General features: G+C 36.7%; 2 protein-coding genes across 4 annotated transcripts in view; one reads left to right on the plus strand and one right to left on the minus strand.

Moving 5' to 3' along the window:
- Window positions 1-92: 92 nt before the first annotated feature.
- SAD1 (Small nuclear ribonucleoprotein family protein) lies at window positions 93-7,529 on the minus strand. Its single transcript, XM_008780553.6, has 4 exons — window positions 7,400-7,529; window positions 7,189-7,312; window positions 787-859; window positions 93-286 (listed from the first exon to the last, which is right to left on the minus strand). The coding sequence occupies exons 1-4, from the start codon at window positions 7,431-7,433 to the stop codon at window positions 254-256; spliced, it is 264 nt and encodes an 87-aa protein (XP_008778775.1). The 5' UTR covers window positions 7,434-7,529; the 3' UTR covers window positions 93-253.
- A 926-nt stretch (window positions 7,530-8,455) lies between these two features.
- The window catches only part of RAD50 (DNA repair-recombination protein (RAD50)), a 49,104-nt gene continuing 31,336 nt past the window's right edge, over window positions 8,456-26,223 (plus strand). For 2 of the 3 annotated variants that reach the window (XR_015971829.2, XM_088708212.2), the window contains exons 1-12: window positions 8,460-8,817; window positions 8,939-9,025; window positions 9,135-9,302; window positions 9,406-9,581; window positions 12,786-12,900; window positions 15,863-16,091; window positions 16,617-16,795; window positions 16,880-17,050; window positions 21,821-21,925; window positions 22,017-22,124; window positions 22,222-22,433; window positions 22,557-22,649. Coding sequence is in view for 2 of the 3 variants with exons in the window: in XM_088708212.2 (XP_088564338.1) it covers window positions 8,695-8,817; window positions 8,939-9,025; window positions 9,135-9,302; window positions 9,406-9,581; window positions 12,786-12,900; window positions 15,863-16,091; window positions 16,617-16,795; window positions 16,880-17,050; window positions 21,821-21,925; window positions 22,017-22,124; window positions 22,222-22,433; window positions 22,557-22,649 (1,766 nt within the window). In the remaining variant the exon portion in view is untranslated. Of the gene's footprint in view, window positions 8,818-8,938; window positions 9,026-9,134; window positions 9,303-9,405; window positions 9,582-12,785; window positions 12,901-15,862; window positions 16,092-16,616; window positions 16,796-16,879; window positions 17,051-21,820; window positions 21,926-22,016; window positions 22,125-22,221; window positions 22,434-22,556; window positions 22,650-26,223 lie in introns of all 3 variants that reach the window. The other variant, XM_039115875.3, reaches the window with a different exon arrangement.

Consider the following 26,223-nt stretch of genomic DNA (forward strand, 5'->3'; position numbering starts at 1 on the left):
GTTCCAGGCTATAATGCAGAGTCATTAGTCATTACAAATGCAATATTTGTCCCGAAAAGCATTGTCGGCAATTGATCAAGGCAGATCAAATGTATCTGTTAAAAAAAAAGAAGATTTCAATAGAACATAAGCCTATTATCGGTATCATCCTACATATTTGGTTCACAATAATCCGTTAAGATTTTGATTTATATCAGTCCACGAACTTAAAAAAGCCAATAAATCTCAGCTCACTTCAAAAATATCTGTTCTTTCATTCTGGATCGGGGGAACCACCAGGGACCAGCTGCACAAAGCATTAACAAGTTGGCAAGGAAAGATGAGAACTAAAGAATAAAAACTGATCTTTCTAAGCAAATTCTGACATTTATATACATAAGACAGCTAAACTGTTTTTGCTTGTTGTTCAGTACAAGACAAAAGAAAAAAAAATTAAAACAAAAAAAAAAGAAGAAGAAAGGACAGAAAGTATAGAACTTTCAAAACTTTAGGAAGCATCACCTATGATGAGAACAATTCTGATACATGAAATACCCTGCCTATATGAAATATTGATCATCAATCCAATGATTTTCTTTTAACAAAGTTTCAAAGAATAAAGACTGACTGATTCTTCTAACAAATCATATACTACTTACATATTTTTAGAAGATGCATCAGAAACTTGCGCAGATCCATTTTTATTTGATAAACAGATCAGGAATTTTTATTTCAGAAGACTTCAGTCATGGCTTTTTTGGAATTTGATATCAAATTTAAGAGCATAAAATAGTTCTGCTAACTTACGATGGCAATGTTGTTGCCATTCAGCAGTATCTGATCAAGCTTTGTTATCCGGCGACCTTCAGCTGTGATTTCACTGCAACAAATGTATTAAAATACTAATTAAAAAACTGGAAAATTCACTCAGCATGAAATGCTTGTAGAATTCTTTCTTAACAGATTTTAGATGAAATGAAAAATAAAATTATATAAAGATGAGACTGCTAAACAATTTATATTATAAGGGCTGAAGCATAAAGCACATGCACACATCTTGCATGCACAACTTACGGTAAAGAAACTATCTTCACAGTCATGATTTAAAATAAACAACCTCCCCCCTCCAACACTCTCTTTCCCATCATAGCTCCCATCTCAATCTGATTCAATCCTCGAATCAGGTATCTAATCTTGCACAAACCCCATATCCTTTCCTCTCCACTCTCTATGCTTCCCTTCATAGCCACAATCACTTCTGTCATGGGCACTCCCTAGCCCCAATCCTCTTATAAACAACCCAACCCTTCATCTATATAGTCAGAAAAGACCCAATCCAACATTTTTTTGTTCTATCTAACTCGGTTAGATGAGACTGGCTTTACATAATCCAACATTACCCGAGAGGCGGGGAGTTATCGAAACATTTGTTTTTTTCCATAGGATGAGGCTTTCAGTTCCCACTGTAAAATTAAGTAGGAAAAGAAGACCTTTTCTTGAGCTAATCTATAAAACAACTGATTGCTTTATGACAAAATTCTAATCGTAATGCAACATTATGTCAATTTGACAATTTAAAATCGAATTCTGAAACTAATATGCTCAGGAAAATAAATCAGAAACTAACCTAGACACAGATTATGAATGTTTAGCACTAAAGATGAATAGTTTGCAAAAACAAAATTAGATAATAGCTTATACGTGAATTAATAAAGTTTCTCGGGGCAAAGTATCAGAAGATACCAAAGGAAAGTGGAGGGATTTGGGATGATGGTGCTGCATTTGCTTAATCATGTTGCTACAATCACTAACTGGAGTCAGTCATATCTCTAGAAGCCTCTTCAAATCAGATTTAGGGTCCACGTATGGGAAAAAAAGCAACAAATTTACAAATATGAGATTAATTTCAAATATAAAATCTCGAACAATCAAAAGGGAAAAGTTCAAACATCAAATTTAGGATTTGTATTCAGGGGATCTAGACATCATGAGGCTTTATTAAAAGAAGACTAAGTTGTCTAGGCTTGTACGAAGAATCAGAAAAGACTACTGCCCAAGCAAACCAGATTAACCAATAGGTAATCGATCCAATCCAGGCATGTTCTTTCTATAGGCCTGTTTGATGACTGATAATTGCTACTATGTCAGATACTGTTAGGGCCGAAAATGAAAGGGTCAAAAAACAAATAAAAAGAGGAAACAACGAACACAAGATGTAGAAGAAACAAACAAAGAAAAGATATAGACAAAAGAAAGCAACAATTTCACACCAACTTGACAAAGAACTCCTGCGGCCTCACTCAGTAACTACACCTCACATATAGCATCACAAGGGAAAAAGAACTTTGATTTTCTTTTCCTTTCTTTTCTTTTTTTTAGATAGGTCCAGCAATGTAACATTACTTTTCACATTAGAGTTCTATGAACATTAATTAACCCAAGGTTTACCTCTCGATACCGAACCCCGTACTGATGCCACATTAGTATAGTGTTGGCACGCTTGGTAACCGGTCGGTTCAGCATACCAAGTGTTGGTCCAATAACAATGTGGTACGGTATATGCCCAATATGGGGCGGTGCAAACTAGTGCGGTGAACCATTAATCAGCCTTTCACTTTCTCCAACTCAGATATGACTAATATACTTAACTTTATCCATTTTCTACTCTCTCAGTTGTGGATGATCTGGGATGATAGGTTGAGGAATTGCAGAAACCAAACCTAGTGGATATAGCCTTTTTCAGCAAGGTCATAAGTTGTTACATCAACAGTAGTAGTAAGAGACGAAAAAGGAAGGCTTAATAGGGATGTTCGTAGGCTCCTTATAAAGCGTCACATCATCCTGAATACATGGCTGATCTGCATGTCTTTTGGAAGATCCAATTCATAGAAGTATGCAGATTCATTCACAAGACATGATAGGAACCTTTCACGTGCAGCTTTTCCAAAGCTTCAAGCAACCTCTGAGCAAGAGCAATACACCAACTTTATCATGTCTATTCTAGAGACCCATATGCCAATCCCATATTTTAGTCTAAGTCTAGTCATAGAGAAATTATTAGTTATTAATATATAGTGCTTGTTAAGCTATAAATGCCAAATGTGCCTTTTAGAATTTTTGAGCATCATTAATTATAATTCAAACATGCATCTCTTAAAGATTATAAACGCAGTTGTCGTTTGTATCTTTTGGAAAGTAGTCATGTATTAATGTAAGGTACATGAAGAGTTATGTAGTGTCAACATAAAGCCATAGTAGAATGAAAAATAGGTATTTTTGATTTTATGCCTATTTGAAGTAGTGATGGATTCCACTAGATGAATGATGGTTGGCAGACAATTAGGCATAAGAGCTGTCATCATATAGTTAAAACCTTATGTGAAGTTCTAACTTCATCAATCTTGTTGATTCTTTGTTGATCTTGACTTTGCATGGATGAATCACATCTGATGATAGCCATTCATTTGAAGAAATTTCAATTGTGATTAGTTGAGATAGCATCACTTATAATTTATCAATACAATCTTGAGTATTTCTTGTTTGTTTTTGAATCCTTCATCTATCTTTATCCTCTATTCTAGCCAAGCTTCATCATATAGACAAAATAGTTCGACATGATGTTGAAGAAGTTTATAACGCTCTTTGTTATTGCAAGCCATGATTTTTGAAAAGAGATGCCTTCTTAAAGAGAAAGGGTGCGAGTCAAACTTATACTTTGATAAAAATTGATAACAAAAAACATTGGCTTAAGAATAAATGGAAAAAGAAATCAGGATAGAAGAGAAGTAGGAGAGGGAGATAGCAAGTGGAATCCACCACTACATTCAAAAGAGATAAACTCTAATACACCAATTCTTTATTCTACCAACATCTATTATATGACTCCGTACAGACATTACATAACACTTAATATTGATTACGTTAGTACATGACTACTTTTTAATAGACAAATACAACAGTTTCCTTTACAAACATTAAGAGACACATGCATTAACTAGAACTAGTGATGTCTAAAAATTTGAAACAATATGTTTAACATTTTGTAACAAATGAAAAACCTTAAGAACCACCAACGATTAGTAGTAATAATTACTATTTGACTGAACTTTTGACTTAGACTAAAATATCAACTACTCCAAACTATTAATAGCTGATAGCTACTTTTTGTGTTGAACCAGCACTCCGGCATTAGACTCAATTAGTGACCATTTCTCCTCCAAACTCCTAATGCTTGTGATGTGCATCTGTTGTAACTGTAGCTTTCATTTCTCAAAGCTATATTCTAAATTCTAATACATTGTAGTATGTAAATCATGCATATAAATGCAAATGAATCTGCCAACTCACTAGGTCTACATGCAACTAGCAGGCAATCGAATTGACTAGTTTGTTAAGTTGGTTGATAGAAGTCAAGATGAATTTCACATTTACATTAGGCGCTCAAGGAGACTTCCAAGTCTTTCGATTGACATCAACAATGCTGAATCTTAATGAGAGCTTCATGGACACTATTATAGCTTGGCGGAGTCTAGTGGTTAAGTCTTTGCTTGTCTTTGTTATTTATTTTTATTTTAGTGTTATTTTACGCTTTAATCCTTGTCTTATGTAGTCATAGTGAGAAAGGGGGCAAACTTAAGTGCCTAGATAGCCAACATGTTAATTGGAGAAAGTGAAAGGCCAGTTATTATCTATGGCATATGATATAAAACAGTAACATGATAGCTTAGGGCCATTTTAAGACTTCTTTCCTTAAAGTTTTTGTAATGCTATGATGTATGATGCTATTTTCCTTTTTCCATGACATTGGAATTGGGCGTGAGCCCCCAGGGAAATAGTTCTTGTTAAGCCAGTGGGAGATTGATGGTTTTCTTATTCCCATGTCTTTGTTCATTTGTTTCCTTGGCATTTTCTGCTTATTGTTTTTCATTTCTTTTAGCCTGTTACCCTTCTGCTACCATAAACCTATCATCCACCAGCCCTCATAGCATATCACACCATATTGATCATCATCCATCAAACAGGCCCTTCTAAAAAACCAGCTAGATTGCGAATGACTCACCTCTTGTTTACTTGATTTGTTGTGCAGGAGTCCTTTTTGATCCCCATTGCATGCCTAAACAGCTCATTTTTTTCTAATAGAGTTTGTAAACCTTAAACACAAATCCTACATCTGTTGTTTGAACCTTTCCCCTTCGATGGTTCTAGATTTTCATATCTAAAGTTAATATCAAACCTATAGCTTAGTCAATTTTCACCACAACCATAAATTTGATTTTAAGGAGCTTCTAGAGTGCATCAAGCATTCCATTCTCTCAACAAGGCTATGATTCATAAGTCATGCACAATCCAGCATGGCAGGAAACATGACACAATAGATTCCAGATAATGACCGCAGAAAATTGATTAAGCAAACAAAACACTATCATCAAAAATCCCTTGACTTGTTTTTGTAGCTTTATATACTTTTCTTCCAGAAATTTTCCCTAATTTGCATATAAGCTATCATCCAACATTATCTTTAATAGACTATTATAATCCTGACATGCATCATCTTCACATCTAGGTTAGTTTCTATTTTCTAGTTTATTTTCCTAAGCATATTAGTTTCAGATTTTAATTTTCTGATTATTAGATTGACATAATATCATATCAGGATTAGGGTTTTGCATCATTGTAAATTATAGGGTTTCATTGTCTTGCATTTAGGGGTTGGGTCGTCCTGCATCAATTAGGCCTCATAAATGATACTCAAAACCAGCTTCTACAAATTCCCCTGGGCGCTTGACCCTCGCCCTTTTTTCTTTTATGATTAATACTAGTTCAACTAGGACTTACAAGAGGACATAATTGGGTGGTTGTCATGAATATACCTGCTAATCATGAAATCACCCTGCTATTTGGGCAGCAAAAAAATTGGCGAATAACCCTTAGCAGACAGAGAAATAAATGGGAAGAAAATTTCTGAGACAGTCATGCTCTAAGTTTCCTAATCTAACAGTTAAGCGGGCCCAATGAACTTCTTATGCACTAAGTTTTGGTGCATCCAACAGTTATTAAATTACAGTTTCTTAATCTATTCCATCACATTAAAGTCTTGATGATCTGCCAATATTGAAAAGTTACAATTCAATTATTAGTGTTGGAGTTGTTAGAGAAATCAACAAGGAAAGTATTTAATATAACATATATTAATGCATGTATATTATACAATAATAGCAGAGTAAGGGAAAAGAAAAGGCTGGCCTATGGCAAGGCACGTCAATAAACTGCCCTAAAGCTATTAAAGCTTCCCCATCTATGGGTTCTGTCAGCTATCAGGAGCTTCAAAGTACAACTCCCCTTAAGCTCGCAGCCGGTCTTGATATGAACATGTCCGCATCAAGAAAAGAAGAACAAACCCCTTTTTCCCTTAGTTGCCAAGAAAAGAAGAAAACGGATTTTGGAAAGGAGAGAAATATTGATGGAATGAGGAGCGTGTAAGATAACAGAGTGTGGAGTGTGGAGACATCAGGGCTCTATGTGATGGCATCCCATACACAGGACTCGCATATAGAACCATGTATGATAATGTTGGGCCTCAACAACAAGGAAAAAGATTTCCTCCAACCGACCTCAGGTCTCGCAATAAGCCCACAAATCTCTCAACAACCCACCAGCATTAAAAAAAACAAAAACCCATCAAATAGAGATAATAATAAGACAAAGGAAAAGTTTTGATGCTTTAGGAGTTTGAGAAAAAAACAAAATGCTTAAAAAATCGGAATAAATGAATAATTAAATAGATAAGGTCAGATTCAAAGATGAAAATCACAGACTGTTGATCTTAGCATCTTCGCCTTAATTGTTTGACATGTTAAAATTTTAAAAAAAAGAAAAAAAAATCTATCTTGTTTTCTTATATTTCACGATTCGTTCCTCTCTTATCACGCCGCAGCCAACTGGCAACAACTAGAGGGAGACATATCACCATGAAAATTTACTTCAAATAATCCACCAAAAGCAAGTTGAGGAGAAAACGAGAACTAGAACAAAAACCAAATCCTTCAGATTCCTCTTCCTTCTTCATCAAGTGCATAGAAATTGATGCCGGGTATAACCCTAGTTTCACATTCAGGTCCAGGTGCGAGCCATGAAAAGCAACCAAGAATGGATGATAGCGAAATAAAAATAGAGTGGGAGAGGGTGGAGGGGGTTTAGGGTTTAGCTTACTATTCCGTGACATCTTCGAGGACCATATTGACATAGACATCGAAACCCCTGAGCGTTCCGACGAGCTCCTTGTCGCCCTTCATTATCACCCATATCTTCGATCCGATGCACCGATCGATCAGCTCTACAAACACGCACAAAGAAGAGGAGGGAGAGGATTAAAACAGGCGTCGAGGGAAAAGACACATTGAGAGAGAGAAAGAGAGAGCACCTGAAGGGAGGAGCTGAGAAGGGTTGTGCGACATGTTCGCCTTCGACTCCTTTCCGCTCTTCCTCTTCTTCGGCGAGTCCAAGATTTTATGTGGATTATGGCAGTATTCGAGCCCGCTGCAGCGAATAGGGGCGAGGGGTACCGAGCCCGATTCGTTGAGATGCTGGCTTTATGGCACGTGCCTTGCACGTGCTAATGTTTCTTTTTTTTTTTAAATCCTTTTTTTTTCTTTTTTTTAAAATCCAGTAACAAATGTATTAGTGTTGGTAAGGATGGGAAAAGGTGAGGTTTTTCTTGCCCTCGGGCTTGGAGTTGTGCAGTCGTCTTCCTCTCTTTTTCTTTCTTACTCTTTTCTATATAAGCTGGACTTTCTTTTTTGCTAAAGTAATTGGTTGGCTATTTACGTCTTGAGTAATGAACATTGTGGGCACTTGCTTATGTAACGGGTGAGAATTCTTAATTTCTAATTTTTTTTTTTTGGAGGTGAAAACGAATATATTAGTGTTGGTGAGGATGGGAAAAGGTTAGGTATTTCTTTTCTTTCTTTTATTTTTTTTTATGTATGCCGCCTTGTATAATCTTGGTGTTGGAGTAGACTTGTCCCAATAATTCATCGTAGGAGAAGGAAAAAGCTACCTTTCTTTTTGTAATTTCATTCCTACTGCACCACATCTCTGTTAGTATAAATTTGTAATTTTCGTAACCAATCATATTAGATTTTTTTGGAATAAAGATGAGTGAAACTCACCAAAGTATCTTAATTTGAGTTCACAAAATTTTGCGTCATGTATCAATAATAATTAATTTTATCCTCTCGACAAGCCTTCACCCTCTGACCTATGTACTTTGCACTCAAAGTTTACTTAAAACTTTTCTTGCAAAAGAATATTATTTCTTTGATATAATCGAATTATATGTTTATATTTTTAGATTAGACAAGTTAAATATTTTGGAAGTAAAATACAAGTATTGATACTTTTATTTGGTTTTCAACGTAAAAAGACAATAATTGTTTTTGCAAAATTCTTTATATTTATTGCGGGCAAATGAGAAGCTAAACACACCTGCTCTATTCCATCTATTTCCCAATCTCAACGCAGATCCACAGCCTCCACCAGACCAGGTCCGGTCCTGATCGACGACGAGCCGGAGCAAACCAGACTCTCTAAAACCCCTTCCCCCGCCATTTCCCCCTCCCTCTCGAGCAAAACCTTCCCGATTCCAGACACCAAAAGAGCAAAGAGTGGGCGAGACTCGCGAAGCAAGCGAAGCGAGGCGAAGAGAAGAAGAAGAAGATGAGTACGGTGGACAAGATGCTGATCAAAGGCATCCGGAGCTTTGATCCGGAGAACAAGCACGTCATCACCTTCTTCAAGCCTCTCACCCTCATCGTCGGCCCCAACGGCGCCGGCAAAACGGTATTCTTCTCTCTCTCTCTCTCTATCTATATATTTATATATATTATAATATGTCCACATTTTGGCTTCAATCAATCCGATGATCTCATCTCCGTTTCTCTGTCTCTCTCTCTCTCTGCAGACCATCATCGAATGCCTGAAGCTCTCCTGCACGGGCGAGCTCCCCCCCAACTCCCGGTCCGGCCACAGCTTCATCCACGACCCCAAGGTTCGCATCCTGTTCCTCTTCCTATCAAGAAAAAAACGCATCTTTAATCGTTTAGGGTGATGGTTTTGGGTCAATTTGTCATCTTTGGGGGGTGTTTTTTGTTCGGAAGGTGGCGGGGGAGACGGAGACCAAAGGGCAGATCAAGCTTCGGTTCAAGACGGCTGCTGGGAAGGATGTTGTGTGCATTCGATCCTTCCAGCTCACCCAGAAGGCCTCCAAGATGGAGTTCAAGGCCATCGAGAGCGTCCTCCAGACCATCAACCCCCACACTGGAGAGGTTCGCCCTTGCTTTCTTCCCCTTCTATAGTTTATGTGGTAATTTGTGATCCAAGACGCTCTTTTAGGTATATTTTTCTGATGATTGTGGTGGTTGAGTGCAGAAGGTCTGCCTCAGCTACAGGTGTGCCGACATGGATAGGGAGATCCCAGCTCTGATGGGCGTGTCGAAGGCCATCTTGGAGAATGTCATATTTGTCCACCAGGATGATTCCAATTGGCCACTGCAGGATTCTTCAACGCTTAAAAAGAAATTTGATGACATCTTCTCTGCCACCCGGTATTGTTTATCTTCCCTGAACATGTTACTGAAATGAATTGGGAGTTAAAATTTGATGGAAAAGAAATGAGACGTCAATATGCTGCTACCATTTTCTGTTTATTTTCTAATACTCAATTGCTCTGGGGACTGGATTTCTATTTAAGTGCATGTTTTTTTATCTGTTGTTATGGATGGGCATAACTTTTTTGGATTAAAACATAAATGTGCTTATCGAACCTCTGCACATCACGTAATTTTGTTCATGACTCCTCACACTTAGTCCTTCTTGGGTATTCTTAGTCCTTCTTGGGTATTTACCTTTCTTAGATCCCTAAACTTGGCTTGCTTCTATAATAACCAGATTAAATTCTTCCAGGTATCCGAAATATTTTATTTCTGATGCAGTTTTGCTCAATGAATCTATTTGAATGCACATAACATTGGATCTGGAGTTAAATGAATGTTTTGAACAATATCTGAATGGTTCCAAGCCGAGAATTGACAAAATGAAACATCTATGGTCACAGATTGGTGAAAATAGTACCTATCTATCTACTGACGAGACGATTTAGCCATTGAAGGTAACATTTTAATGAGGTTTCTTGTTTTCTTTCTATGAAAATAATGATGTTCCTGGCATGGCGATTACTCAATGAGGAAGCAAGTGTGATGATTGTGAAGTCTTGGTGATGGTTGTTATCTTTCTTCATTAGCAAGTTGCTTGCCACTAAAACACTTCCAAGAACTGTCTGAATTTTACTTTAGTTTGCTGTATCTACCCCTATTTGATCATCTGTTCTATTCCGAAGCAACTTGTTGATGTACTTTAATATGAACTACAATTCTTTTTAAAAAAAAAATCAGCAGCTTGTAATATCAGTCCCTGTTGTACAAAAACTTCTGTATAAAAAAAAAATCAGTTCTTCCCTATTTTAGCATACACCTGGCCTGTAATCGGTCTGTAATCCTAAACCCCCAAATCAACAAACCCCTTGTTCCTGCATCACTTATCTTGCGTATGTGGCAGTAGTTTGAGATGAGGCTTGCCAAGGGAAAGTGCAGTTATGGCCTGCACTCTTCATGCTTTGGTTTGAGATTTTTTTTTCTCATCTCAAGTCCTACTGTGCCCTCCTAAAGTTTAATGTTCTCAACATGTCATTTCATGAGAATTCAGATTCATGAAGTATTTGATTTGACATGGTAACAAATGATATCCATCAGCTCACTACAGTGATGATTTTTGATCATGTATTCATGTTCTTTTTTCTCACTGCATAATTAATTCTAAATTCATTATGATATTTTTATTAACAATTAATACTTAGAATGCTCCTTTTCATTTAGCGCGTAGAATGGGATGTACTAGCCATAGTTCTTATAATCCCAGTTCATTATTTTTTTAATTCTTTTGTCTCTCTAATTACTCCCATTGCATGATGCCATTCACTAATATGTGTTTTTCACACTATAGAAGGTTCTTTTAGTCATCGTTCAGAAATAGCTTGCTTATGGTTCACTTCCCTTGGTGTGTCAAAGCAAAGGCCTCTAATAACTCATGTATATATGGCTTACACATTTTGTAGCAATGCCTATATGTTCTGCAAGCTTGCACCTTATTTCACACTGTTTACCTACGGCATTATTCTAACACATGGTATATATGGCTGCATAATAGTCTCTGCATAGGCAGATGTGTTACTGCACACATAGCATACGTCTAAATGGCCTCCCTTCTCATCCAGTTCTGGCCCATGTGGGAGATATCTCATGAACACAGTAATTGGGCATCTGTACATTCTTTGCAAGTTCATATAATTTCTTAGGAATCCATCCAATATAATGGCTATGCATGTTATGTAAGGAGAGGATTGCTCATAATTTTAATCAAAGTATGATCACTACCCTCACATTGAGATGAATGTGACCTCCTTAGCTAGAACTACAATGGCTAAAACAAAAGATAAGATAAGAACTAATAAATCCAAGGGAAAATTGAGTGGCTATTATCAAAAATGATTTGATGATGAATAGTTCATATTTGTCACATTACGTACCCTGTAAAGTTGCCACTACCCTGGTCAATGCATTCCAGACTGGAGGGCACCAGAGTGTGCCAGTCTCCAGAAATTGGTTTAAGCAATTACCGTAATAATTTGGCAAACTCATCCACCATGGAATATGGTGTTGAGTGCTATAGAGTAGTAGAGCTTATCTTATAACTGCGCAATCTGCTATAACAACTCATTGTAGTGACCAGATCTATATTATGGTAGATTTTGACTAATATCTTAATAAAGGAGTTGGCATCCTTCTAAAATCACAGAGAAGATGAGATCTTTTAAGGAATTATTCATGGTCAGTGAAGTTCTAGCTCTTGCTGATAATTAATAGCCAACAATCTTTTCATGGATGGGGTCAGTTTTTCTGAGATTGTCTGTCTTGTTTGTTCCTTTTATTCACTGATTTTATTAGAACAACCTTGCTGAAACTTTGTTATATAATTTTAATTGATAGATAAAAATATTATATTGGTTATTTTGTTGTTAATATTACAGGGATCAGACCCGTGCTGTTTCCTGATGCCCAAAAATTGGCATTCTATCGTACTTTTGATCCATAAATTTGAGGGCAGAAAAGAGGCGAGCTTTGCTGGAGGATTCTTTATTCTCAATCCTTAGTGTGCATGCTGCTTGTATTCTTTACTCAATAGCAGCAATTTGCTTCCCTGTTCACAATGCTCTCTTAACTTTATAATGATAATTGTATTATATCTGGCATAATTCTTCAATGGATAGATTCAATTGTGTCTATGCACTGTTATAATATAAAGACTCTACCAAGAGCATGACATCCACAATTTTGAAGGCTACCTTAGTATCTCATCTGAGGAGAAGCCAAAGGAAACTATCACACTACTAAAATGCTGATAATTCTTTAACTGCATTTACATTGAATTGCAATATATTATGGCAGTAATCTGTATTTATATAAATCATCTGTTTGAAAAACTTGCATCTACTTGAATAATCTGTTCACTTTTGAGTAATATTTGACTATTGAACCATGCTTGCTAGTTGTCAGTTTTGTAAAACTTCCTATAAACATTATGCTTGTTTTTGGTGTTTATCAGTGCTGAGTGTTGCAGTTCTTTTCCCTTGATAACCTTATATGATTCAGTCACTGGATGATCTAACTTTCAGTATGTGTTTGCTCCCTTCATAGCTACACGAAAGCTTTAGAAGCCATCAAAAAACTTCACAAAGATCAAGCACAGGAGATAAAGACTTACAAGCTGAAGCTAGAGAATCTACAAACTCTAAAAGATGCTGCCTATAAGGTTTTCTATCAAGATCTTAAAACCTTTTCACATTTCTGCATCTGACTTTATTTATTGGACATGTTTTTTGTAGTAGACAAATACTTACTCACCGGTGCTATTAAGTAGCATTTGCAGCTCAGTTGCATGTTTCATGTTGAGATTGTTATATTTATATGTTACTACATGCAGTTCGATGCTTGATTTTACCTTGTAATTCTTGTAAATTATGTGATCTGAATATTTACTTTAAGTTTTTATTAAGCGGGATGTTGAAGCACGTCAAGATTTTTAATCCAGTGGTACTAGATTCAGATGAATTAAACTGCTTGGACTATCATGTTTGTTTGGTCAAACATATAATATGAATAATCCCTCTTTTAATTCATGAAAACAAGAAAACGTATTTGAGAGAAGTATACTTTGGTAAGTTACAATTCTGTATGTAAGGTTAATGTAGGAGTCCTCAGGATATCAGTTACCATTCTGAAATTAAATTGTTTATATAAACTATCTTGACATGATGAAATAACAAAGGAAAAATATAATGGTTATGCACTCTTAGGGGAATATTTCTAATTAAAGTTGCTCAGACGTTTTTAATTGATCAAAATAAAAGTGTCACATAGATAGTAAAGTAGAAAGACACAATTGTGCCTTAAATTTGCACCATCTTCTTACACACTAACCTGCTAAATCTGATAACTTAGAATGAAAATTGTTAAAATGTCAAGTGCTATTTCATAACTTTTTTAGATATTTAGAATAGATTTACCCACATAAAAAATTTGCAAAGGTATCTTATTAATGAAGGTGCGGGAGCTACCATCTAGTCCTTTTGTTGAATGTGGAGCTCGCTTAAAGATATACAAGACATATGTGGCTTTGTTATTGGAGGTCTTTATGCAATAAATATGACTTTTTGCTTAGAGTTATCGATGACCTGGCTTGCAGAGAGATAACTTTTGGCAACAATTCTTGAAGTTCCATCATGAGATGAAGCAAGGATTAAAGGACCATGTATCATGCCTATTCTGGTCACCGGTAGGGGTGCAAACAAGCCGAGCTGAGCTCAGAAGTCAGCTGCTCAGGATCAACTCACCATGTAACAGGTCTGATCAAGCTCAGTTTGAGCGAGAACCAAGCCAAACAGAAGCTATTCAAGCTTGGCTAGTATGAGCTCTGAATTGAGTTTCTTTCTGAGTCGAGCTGTGATCTTCTGTTAATCCCGCAAACCTTCACTTTCAGGCTTGCTTGTTTACGAGCCAAGCTCCAAAATGTGTTTGAACTCCAGCTGGTTTCCTAGCTGAGCCGAGCTCAAACAAGCCTTACCATGCGCGAAGCTGCTCATGAACAGCTTGGATTTTGCAGGCCTAGTCTCAGTTTGCCGCATGTGACATAACATATCATCCCGTGGGGATATCTACCTTTGGTTATTGGATTGGTCAAAGCATTTTATCTCTACCATTTGCACTTCTTACCAAGGATATAATTCTTTTGTTAAATAGTATGGCAAGTAAGTTTGTGGCTATTGTCAAATCCCTGACTGGAAGTTTCCTTTTGCTGGAATAATTGTGTCATATGTAATGGTAGTTTCGAGATGAACAATCATGTTTGATTGATCATAGGGTAGCTTATATTCTTTTAGGCCATTATCCTTGTGGGAATCATTTGGATATCCTTGAACATTTGTGGTGTTACTGGAAAATGGAAAGCAATCTGGCTTGTCTTATCTGAATGAACAGATTTACAATATCCTTTTAAGGGAAATTCTTCAGGTCATTTTGCAAGGAGAGTAAGTGTCTATGTTTATGTTGCTTGTTGCCGTTATTGGTTAAAAGATTCTATACTAAAATGCCAGCTGGCAATGCTTAGCATGGCATCCATCATGTGCCAGTGCTTGGCATTGTGCAGCGTTAGTGCATGCTGAGCGTGCCAAGGACTAGCTTGCATGGTATGTATTGTGGGAGGGATGGACCAGTATGGCACCAGCATTTGATTCCTCCATTGTAGGTTTCAAGTTAAAGATGATTTAGAGCATATGGGAATTTCGTATTTAAAGAAAGTGATTTTGTCCAACCACCAGTGTTTTCGCTTGACAGAAACCCGACCCCACTGGATGCATTGCCACCCCGACCCCACCGGACGCATTGCCACCCCTTTTTAGCTGGCTTTCATGCCTTGTTTGGTTTTTATGAGCTGGTCCTGGTTAGTTTCCTTTGTGTAAAGAAAATGAGAGAACATCACTTTCTGCCAATCCTGTAGCAATTTTTAACTTGGTGTCCAAATTGAGAGGTAGTGGGTCTGGTTAGTTCTAGCTGCAGTATCATGTGAATATAGCCTAATAATGGTTTTTTGGTCATATTTTTGGACTGGATGTAACCCAACTACTCAATGGGTCTTGGCTGGGTTTGGTTGAGTTTGAGTTTGTTGAGCAATACTTAGTATTTCAAACTGTGGCTGGGCCAGAATAGGTATGGTTTTGCAAGACCTGTACATAACTTAGTTCTAGAACCGGCACTAGCTTTTCGGTGCAAACTGGCAAATTCAAATTTTTGTCTCTAGAGATCATTTGCATTCCAAATTTCTCATTTTGATGATCTCTGCAAATTGAGTTAGTAAAATAGCTGTCATGAGCTGGGTAATGATGCTATAATATGCAAAACCTCTGTGCCTGATTTTGATTCCACATGTTGAATTTATGCTGGCAGCGAAATGGGATGACTTGCTGTCTTGTTTCAATCATAATACCATACTTTGTGGGGAGAACATTAAGAAGCCACCGTAAAGCTGTGTGTTCTTATATATTCTTGATGAAAGATTTTGACAGTAATATTGTTATAATTGTGCGATATCCATGCTATTTGTTGAACCTGGATTGTATGATGGGGCGATGAGAGTTGAATATGTTGACATATTTTTCTCTGGTAACTTTGATGATTAATTTATGAATACCAGTAACATGAAATTGTTTTTGATATAGCTTCATGATAATATTGCTCAAGATCAAGAGAAAGCTGAGTTCTTGAAAACTCAAATAAAGGAGCTGGAGAGGGATATCCAAGGTGTGGAGGGTAAGATTCTGCACACAGAAACTACTCTGAAGGAATTGCGGAAGCTTCAGGATCAGATTTCAACTGCTACTACTGCAAGAAGAACTTTATTTAAGCTTCAGCAGACACAATATGCTGCTCTTGCTGAGGAAAATGAAGGTCGATCTACTTACAATGATAAGATTTACAAATTGAACATATAGGCAAGTTATGCTTTTGTATGCAGATATGTGCATTGCATGCCCGGGTTAAAGGTTGTTATTAGGCATTGCTACGTTGTCGTTTCTACATTTTTTAAAGTGTATTTGACATTTTAGTAGTATATGCCTGTGGGTATCTTTTTCAAGTGTAGCTCTTGGTGCATGATGCCCGTGCAAGTAAGGATTGCTAAATCAAGCCGTACCGGCCGGTTCAGCCCGAACCAAGCCGACCCGGTCTCTCCAACCGGGTCGGTTCTCCGATGGAAAATGGTTCCGGCTGGAACCTGATTGGATGTGGACAGTTCTGTTCGGTTTGACTCGGATTCGGTGCAAACCGGTCAGTTCGCACCGGATCCAGGGCCCCGCTGTGGGGCTGTGGCAATTGCCACAGCCCAGGTCGACGGACCTTGTATGCAAATGCAACCCAGTTATCTTTTAAAATTTCTTGATTGTTAGCATTCTTTTTTGTTGTTTTCTGATTTAGATACTGATGAGGAATTGAAAGAATGGCAAACAAAATTTGAAGAAAGGATTACAATATTAGAGACTAAAATTAGTAAATTGGAGCGAGAGATGAATGATGAAGAGACCAAAAGTTCCTTGCTCTTGCAGACGATCAATGATTCTATACGTGAGATTGGGAAACTTCAAGCTGAAGCTGATGTAAGTTGCCTGAATTATATTTGACCTTTCCTATTTGATGTCTAGTTCGTATGGTGGACTATAGTATTAATATTTATGTTTCAGGCTCACATGTCTGTGAGGCAGGAGCGTGACTCAACCATCCAAAGTATTTTTACAAAGCATAATCTTGGATCCGTTCCTGATGCCCCTTTCAGCAACGAGGTGGCTTTCAACCTCTCAAATAGAATAAAGACGAGGTTGTTGGATCTTGAAAGGGACTTACAGGATAAGAAGGTGCATGCAATCTTATGCTATGAAATTTATTTTTGTTTTATTTTATCTTTATATTGCTAAAGGTTTCTTATTTCAGTGTAATTGATACTTTAGAAGGTTGACAATTAAATTTTCTCTCTTTGAAAATCCATTACAAAAATAGCTCTGTGTTGTTATGATTTACCTGTTTTTGTTTGTAAGAATGTGTAGACTGAATGTGCTATTTTGCAAACTTTTGTTGTGCATTTCTTTTCTCGCCATTATCTATGTTTATGTTCAACTTGATTAAGTTATGATCCGAGCAAATGAATTTCCAATGAGAAGCTATACCCTTGCCTGGCTGTGAAACTGATATAATGTTCTTTTTGGGATGTACGTGTCAAAATAGTTTATTTTGGAACTTGTAATACCTGTAGGTGCCTTATTGGATGCAGAGTGCAATATCGTTTATGGTTGAGACTAGGACGGTATCTGATCGTCTTTGAGCCTCCAACTTTCGTTCTTGATTAATAAAAACATCCTTGGCAAATGCTTTCGCAGTGGTTCGTTTTTCATAAATCCAAGAATTTCACCCCTGACTATGAAACATGAATGCCCTCGGCTGTCCCTTTTAATCATTACTCCGATCCCAAAGGCCAACACAATAGGACCAAAATCCTGTGATGTTATTTTTTGACTTTTATTAACTAGCTTGATTTTTCTTTTACATCTACCGATGTCAGCTTATTTATGGGTATATCTATCAAAAATTAAAAAAAGGAAAGAAAAGAGCCTCTTTTCTCCTTATGTGTATTGGCTATACTCTCATTTTTAATGAAGATAGTAGATGTTTGGGCAAAAGTAATGCAATAAAGAACATAATGAATATATTGATTTTCTTAAAGATAAATTAAGAAAATTAGAAATAGTTATGAAGATTTAAAGGAGAAAAAAGTAAAATACCGTTGCTAAATGCTATGTACAGTTGGAAACAAACTAATTAATAACTAGTGAAACTTATAAATCATAACTAAAGTGTTTGAGGAACATTGAGCAATTGGAGTGGTGACAATCCCATGTCTTGACATGCTGAATAGCCTGAACCACCTTACCTAATACTAGACACCCAAAGATATGGTTTGAAGTTCAAAATCAATTGGCTTGGGGTTCCTAGGCCTAAGCATGCTGCTTAATTCAACCAACTTGCATTTAGGATCCACCTAGGCACTTAGTGTTAAGGCATGGTGAACATTGTTGACCCCTAAATTAGCAATTTAATCTTTTCGTTCAATTGCTTAACATGGTATCTTTTCTTGGCATTGGGAAACATGTGCGTAGCCGTTACAGTGAAATTTTTGAAGGACTTCTTGGCTATTTGGTAAAGAGTTAATATGGTGAGACCAAGGAATTGCCAATCACAATGTGCAAACACGAATTCTAGGTTATCGTTTAGAAAGGCTTATTTGAGGCAAGGCTCTAGAAAAAGGGTCTTTAGGCTCATACATGAAAGATGAAACTTCATAATGTGTTGTGCAGCACATTAAGAGGCTTGTGAGGTGCGAATACTCTTTATACTAAATTTATATGGGAGGCATAGTCTATAGGCTTTCATGATTTCCACAACAAATTGAAGGATGTGAAGTTAGACATGGGCAAAATTTAAGTATGGAGAGAGATGTTTTTGTAATTACTACATTTTTATTCACACTCAGGTATGGAATGTGCAAGTTTTAAGAAAATCTTGCAATCAAGTCAAACATAAAACCACATCCTTTGTTTATTTTCTCATTTTTCTTAGATTTTAATTTTCAGAAAAATACATGTGGCTAGCAATTTAGGTTTTGAGGCTTATGCTGGATCTCCTTGATATTTTGATATGAGGTTCAAAGTTCCCATTTCTGCTGTCCTGTATTTTTGATATATGCTGCATCAGCAAGTCAACAGCATGGCAGAGGGGTGCATTCCTGTAATGTATGTATTGGCATATATCTATACATATTGATTCTTATGAACACATTGCTTTGGTACCTGGTACACACTACACAGCAATACAAGCCAATATGTTGAGGCATGATCTGCTAATTTACTTTGTTACTTAAACCTGATATAACCATTCTCTTTTTTCTATTCTTGATGGTTTGCAAACCTTTCCTATACATTTTTCTTCTTTTTAAGAATATTTGAACTTTGAAGTCTGATCTGCAAATTGATCATGGTAAAAACAATATATGAACCTGGGAACAAAGATTAGAAATTAAAGTACATAATATATCCTATAATAATATGAGCTTTCCATGGTACAAACAGTATATGAGCTTTTTATAGTGTCAAATTATTTTTAGAACATTTAAAATATGTTGTCCACATGCAAAAATAATTACATGCGTCCATGTTATGAATTTTGAGCTTATTGGTCTTAATATGCAAAATAGAAGTACAATTGTTAAACTCAAGATACGCCGTCTCGGTATCGGGCCCGGTACTGGTGCCACCTTGTCACTATGTCGGTGTGCCTGGGCCCGGTATCGAAACAATATACTGAGTTTCGGTACACTTCCTGTACTGTGTACCAGTACCAAAATGGTATAGTACGATACATCTTGTACCATCCGGTTTGGTATGGTATGGCATACTATGGTTAATGCATGTGACATAATATTGTGGATGTGCAAGCAGATGTTAAAATAAGGTCTACATATACTTTTAGCATGGTTTATGATGCTAGCTTTTTATAAATTAGTTGAATACATCTTAATTGCTTAAACTTTAAAAATATATATACACTAATATGTCATAACCAATGTTTGTCTTTATCTAAAAGAATGAATAGAAGTATAAAACTATGATATCCCATTTGCTAATCTTTGTATGACTTTTGTATCTTTCTATAACTTTGTCCTGGGTGTCAGCATGATAGGTTAGCTAGAAGGATATTGCTAGTACCTAAAAACATGGGCATGACATGTGGTCCTTTAATCCTTAGTTTGAAGACCTGTGCCTTTTCAATTTTTAGGCATTGGGGTCATTACTAAGTCAATATCCTTGCACTAATCACCTAAAAACTTATTGCTGATTTATAGGAGGATTTGTCGTTGTGCATGTCATTAGCAAATGATATGCTGTAGATTGATGAGAAGAGAACAAAGTTATGAAAGAAAAGCTTTTAAAGGTTAGGAACTTAAAAGCCATTTTAACGATGATAAAATACATGGAATGCAAATATAGTGGAAGTAGAAGTTGAATAGATGGACAAGAAGTTCAACACGTACATACATACATACATATGGATAGAGATATCTGATAGTGCTTCTATGGTGTGATTTTGTGTGAAATATTGTAATATGTTGATAGGGCATGTTATCCTTTATAGTCCGAAATGTTTGTCAGCAACAAAGGTTCAAACAAACAAGATGAATATGGCGAGAATAAGAATGTTTTAAGAAATTTTGGGTAAAATTAGTGTGCATAGGTTGAGGTAAGAAGGCATAGGAGGTGCATTGATTAGGGAGAATATGGGCATGTAAAATGTAGATATAAGGAGGCCACGGTAAGTGAGCTGATCAAATTTGCACTGAGTAGTCTAGAAAAAGGAGGGAAGTCCTTACCTAATAAGGTATGCCAAAACAGGCCGAACTGCCCAGTTCACCCCATACCGAACTGAACTGGTGGGGTGTCGGGTCGGTTCGCCCCCCTTCCCCCCCCCCCCCCCCCCCCCCCCCCCCCCCGCGCGAACTGCCCTAAACTGCTCTGAACCTCTTGTTCGCACCGGTGAGCCAAAGTGAACTGCATTTACCCCGTACCGAATTGATACCGTACCAAACCGGTAGCCGACCGGCGTGGGTCCCGGTACCGGTTTGGCGGACCTTGTTACCCAACATGGACAGAACTTGAAAGAAAGCATTTGTAAATGTTTGTAGTAGATGGTGCTCATAATTAATTGATTTGCAAGATCCAAGAGCTGAATGAAATAGTTGGGAGGAGGCCTGAATCTTGATGGTTACAACAGTGATAATCATTTCCTTGCTATCCATCATCTAACCCATAACTGTTGCTGATGCTTGTTATTGGAGTTTTAGATTGTCATCAGACTGTTAGAACTCTTTCGAGTCATATGTTGACAGAATATTTCCATGCAAACTATCAATTGGAAACAAAATTTATGGACATTACATAACATGATTAAAAACTCTTTGAAATTATTTATGTCTTGCCACTGGTCTTGGCCATCTGATAAAGTCTCTAATTAAAATTTAGACTTTTAACACCTAACCCTGTGGATCCCAAGTAAAGAAGTCATTGTCCCTGAGGTCTCATAGTTATCTGTAATACTCCAATTAAATCTTGTCGACAGGACATGATGTGTTAGTACAAAAAAGTAGGTTAACAAGTTACTGATATAGCACCTCCTGTAAAGATGTTGCATCCAATGATCTACACACATGGGTATGTCTTTTGCTCACAGTGGTAGTTCACATTTTCTTGCTCCAACTCTCAACGTGCTCTACACATGATAGTATCAAAAATTCATCTCGTGGGCACACGATAGGGGCAGCAATATAGTTTCATAAGCTAGTCCTTAATCATGATAATTTTCAAGAACTAGGAAGTAGGAGCTGGCTGTTTTGTTCTTCCATGTTGGCCTGAAACTTTTTCATCTAGACTTTCTAAAGTACAGAATAGGCTACTAAGAAATATGGTGCACGTAATATATTAACCTTTAAATTAGTATTTTTTTTGTATAAAAAATGCTGACCGAGTATAATGTTTGTAAATCTCAGTAAACTAAAACTAGCATTTTTTTCGCTTGTACAGAAATCAAATGATATGGAACTCAAGCTTCTATGGGAGCATTATGTTGCATTAAATGCTCGTTGCAGTGAAATTGAAGGTCAGAAGCAGGCTAAGATTGAGTCTAAGGTCTGTAATGAAGTATTAACATTACAGTTGCCTCTCTGATTACATTCCTCTATCAATTGTTAAATATGACTGTTCTGTAAGTGCTTTTCAGGCAGGGATTTTAAAACGCATGAAAGAGAAAGAGAATGAGCGAGATCTTGCAGAACATGAACTGTCAAGCCTTAATCTGTCTCATATAGATGAGCGAGAGAAAAACCTGGTGCTTGTACTCTTACATAGTTCATACTTCATACAGTTACTTTTTCTTTGCAATGTGGATTATACTAACATGTCCATTGCATTTAATTCATCAATAGCAAATTGAGGTTGAAAGGAAGACACTTGCACTAGGAGAAAGGGACTATGAGTCAACCATAAACCAGAAACGAACTGAAATATTTAGCTTGGAGCAAAGGATTAAAGCTCTTTATCGTGAGAAAGATGTCCTGGCTAGTGATTCTGAGGATAGAGTCAAATTGGATATGAAAAAAGAAGAAATTGAAAGCTGCAAGAGGAAAGAGAAGAAAATGTAAATTTTTCTTCTCTTACTTAGTTTGGCGATTTTTGAAAGTTACATATTTTATATAATCTTTTATTGTCTGTTTTCACACCTAAGAATTCTTTAGAAAGTGAAGCTTGTTTTTATTTTCAGAATGGATGAGTACAAGGACAGAATTAGAACTGTGCTGAAAGGGAGGGTTCCATCTAATAAGGATCTCAAGAAGGAGATCACACATGCCTCAGGGTTGTTCCTTATCCTGTTTCCCCCCCTTTTTGTATTGTTGTTGCATGTGAAAGTATTTTAACTTATAATATTGCTCTGCTTGCTGGATGATATTGATAACGCCTTAATGTTTATGTTCCAAAATTAGAAGAAATTTAGTTTATGCTTCCTTGTTCGGGGAAAAAAGGTTTACTTGATGTCATTGCATCAACCTTACTATTTCGCACTATTGCTATAAATCGAACTTTCCTTGTACTAAAAACTATTCCTTGTTTAGTAAAGTTCAATCTTTAAGTCCGATTTTCTGTCTAAGCATCTTATAATTTAGAAACCATTGAAATGGGACTGTACCAAGGCTCGTCGTATTGATATCAAACCCCGTATCGGTGCCACACTAGCACAATATCGGTGCAGTAAGGTACGGAGTTTTTTTGGTGTACCGACACTCGGTATGCCACCCATACTAGGTACTGATACTGAACCGGTACAGTATGCCCCGTACTGTCTGGTTCAGGCTGGTACGGCGTACCATGGACTGTACTATTGGTATCCCCGTAGCATACTATTCTGATGTGAAACCAGCACCAGACAGGTGTCAGGTTTATAAACTAGTTTGTACTGGTATGTACTGGCCATATCGGTGCATATCGAAGGGCCATAGAGATAGGTACCAACATTCTTTTTATTGTTTTTGATGTTTTCAGTTTCGATATGCATTATCGGATACCAATACTATACCATTTTGATTGAAAAATGGTATAAGGTTTGGTACTAGTATTTAAAATCTTATTCTTATACTCTTGTCTTGTTGATAAGCATTGTCTTTGCTGCTTGTGCGAGTCAAATAGGACTTTTTATTCTTCATCCTTATCATATTTGAACAGGTACTAGGATATGTTAGAAAGGATTGCAGGGAAATAACCCCAGGAAGTTTTGATAATTGTTTTGGCAATATTTTGGGGATAGAATTTTGATCAGGTTAGATTTACGGAGTCCTAGAATTGTCTCTTAATGTGGTTCAAGTATCTTCAAATTTTGATATTAATGAAAATGTTAAGTTTGTAATCTTAATATGAATTTATTATTAAGTTAAGCAAAGTTATAATTGGGTTCAAACTTCAAAACCACCTAACTTGGTTATCTTATCCTTGGCTAGTAAGGAAGGGGCCTCTACATTCACAGGCAGTAAATGTTGCAAGTGGACATTGTGTGGGAACATGTGTATTTTTGTTTATGTAGGCAAGTTTGTGCCTGTGCTTGCTGCAGATCACCTGGGGTTAAAGCAGCTTACGTGTGATGGTGGACCCTGAATTGAAGGGTCAGGGTTTTCGATAAAAAGAGCTTTAGGTTTTTATGAATAGGCATGAATCTTTTGAAGGTTTTTTTTCAGGGTTAATGTGGACGGAAAGACTTCTAGTGATCTTAAGTGATTAAACAAATGCAAATATAATCAGATCAAAGTCCAGTTAACAATGTACCAAAAAAAAAAATTCCAGTTAACAACTGCAGAAAATAAATAGCGGAAATACATAATAGTGGGACGAAGAATATAACAAAGAAGATAGAAGAATTAGATCAAAGAAATTAAGGAGAAAGAAAAAGTAAAGCGGGAAAAATATCCACAACCTATGCTTTCTTCTTACTTTCAATCATCTCAATCAAGATCGGCTGAACTGGACCGAACTGCCCAGTTCGGCCCATACCGAGCTAATTCGGTAAGGAACTAGGTTAGTTTGCCGGTGAACTGGCCGGAACCGGTCCCGAAGCATCCGGAATCGGTCCCGAATCAACCGAAACCGGTGCGAACCAGCCAAAACTGTTTGAAATTGGTGGTTCGCACCGAGTCGGGTTGGTTCGGAATCGGCCCTCTCCCCCTTTCCTTTTGTTATAATAAGGTGTTGGGAAGGCTTGAGAAGTTTCTTAGACCTTCCTAACGTTCATTTTCTTCTAAACTTCTCTCCCTTCTCCCTTCCTCACGACAAAAATCACACCGATTTAGTACGATTGAAGGAAGATCCAAGCCTAAATAAGGTATGCTTTCTCTTCCCTATCTTATTTTCTTTTTTTTTGGGGTCTCCAAAAATAGCTCAAAATTTGCAAAATAAAAAAAATTATGTCAAAATTTTTGATTTTGTCTTGATTTTATGATATATTATAGACTAATGGATGATCTACACAATGACATAAAAATTTTTAATTTTCGGATTATACATAATTTTTAAAAATTAAAAATATATTTTTGGAATTAGAAGCGTATTTAGGGGTATGCAAGCTATTCTTCAGCAAAATTTAGTATCCATTTATTCAAGTTTTGATGCGAACATGCATACCGCGGTCTAAGCCTAAATTTAGAAAAAATTGAGCAATAAGTAGCCTTTGATGCATGCCTACAGGCCTAAAAAAATATATGTGGCATCCGTTATTGCGTTCTGCATGAATCTAAGCTAAAATTATTTTTTAAAATATTTATATTTAAAAATTATTTTTAGCTTAAAAATAATTAAAAATATATCATTAATACTAAAAATTATGACAAATTAGTAGTACGTAATACATATTTTAGAAGTATTTTCTGAAGTAAAAAATATTTTTATGAATTTATGGTATTTAAACATATTTTTAATTAAAAAAATTATTAAAAATATATAAATAAATAAATATAAAAAATTAGTATTATGTATTAGATAAATTAGGTGTATTTTTTGAGAAAAAAATATTATCTTCATTGTAACAAAATTTTGCTATTTTTAAATAATTAATAAACTGACGTACTTGGTAAACCTGCAGGAATGGAACCATCAAAGAAAAAGAAGCCAGAGCATGACATTGGTTGAATCATGGAAAAATACTCTCGGGTCGGCACTATTGGAAGTGCAACTGGTACAACTAGTGTAACATAGAGTTCAAGAGAGAACGAATAACTAGATTGAAGTAGCACTTAGCTTGTGGTTATCTCGATGTATCTATGTGCCGGAAATGCCCACAGGAGGTTCGACAACTGATGAAGAAGCATTAATTTTAGAGCAGCAAAGAAGAAGTTTTTCAAGAAGGCGGAGGTGGACTGCCGAACGGCAGAGCCACCTTCCTATCATTCCAAGGAGTTAGAGAAGGCATCCATCCACTCTTGATGACGAGAAGGCACAGATCCAAACTGCCATTTAGGCGAGCCTAAATCAGTGACAGCAGGATAAGGTGGTCAGGTATAGAGCTTGATTTGGCCCTCATACTATGAGTCAGACTCTAGTTCTGCGAGCAGCAGGGTAGATCCAGAGTTCAGGAGGACCTTCTCAATCAGAGAGGCCGTTAGCAGAGGCGATGGCTGTATTACATCTATGCTGGGGGCTTTTGGTAGCAAAAAAAGTCATCTAGAGAGATTACACCATTAGCAGAGGGTTGACAAAATGCTGAAGAAGGATAAGAAGGATATGTGGTGAGCTATTGGATCCTAATTTCACTTCAACCACATCTTAGCGAATGTGGCAGACAATACGTACTATAGGTCTGTTATTTTCTCCATGCATGTTGTCGATCTCAATGTAGATTGTTTAGGACTGAGGGACATCCACGGTGAGCTTCTTAATAATAAGGAGGAGCT

The sequence above is a fragment of the Phoenix dactylifera genome, chromosome 12 (genome assembly GCF_051530095.1).
Source record: "Phoenix dactylifera cultivar Ajwa chromosome 12, Ajwa_hap1_PhDact_Kaust_v1.1, whole genome shotgun sequence".
Lineage (NCBI taxonomy): Eukaryota > Viridiplantae > Streptophyta > Magnoliopsida > Arecales > Arecaceae > Phoenix > Phoenix dactylifera.

Bases quoted from the DNA above. Each gene is read 5' to 3' on its own strand.
- SAD1 (XM_008780553.6), bottom strand. From the start codon at position 7,433: ATGTCGCACAACCCTTCTCAGCTCCTCCCTTCAG. The intron at 7,313-7,399 runs GTGCTCTCTCTT...GCGTGTTTGTAG, and splicing joins TTCTCAGCTCCTCCCTTCAG to AGCTGATCGATCGGTGCATC. The intron at 287-786 runs GTAAGTTAGCAG...TGCTTTGTGCAG, and splicing joins ATGGCAACAACATTGCCATC to CTGGTCCCTGGTGGTTCCCC.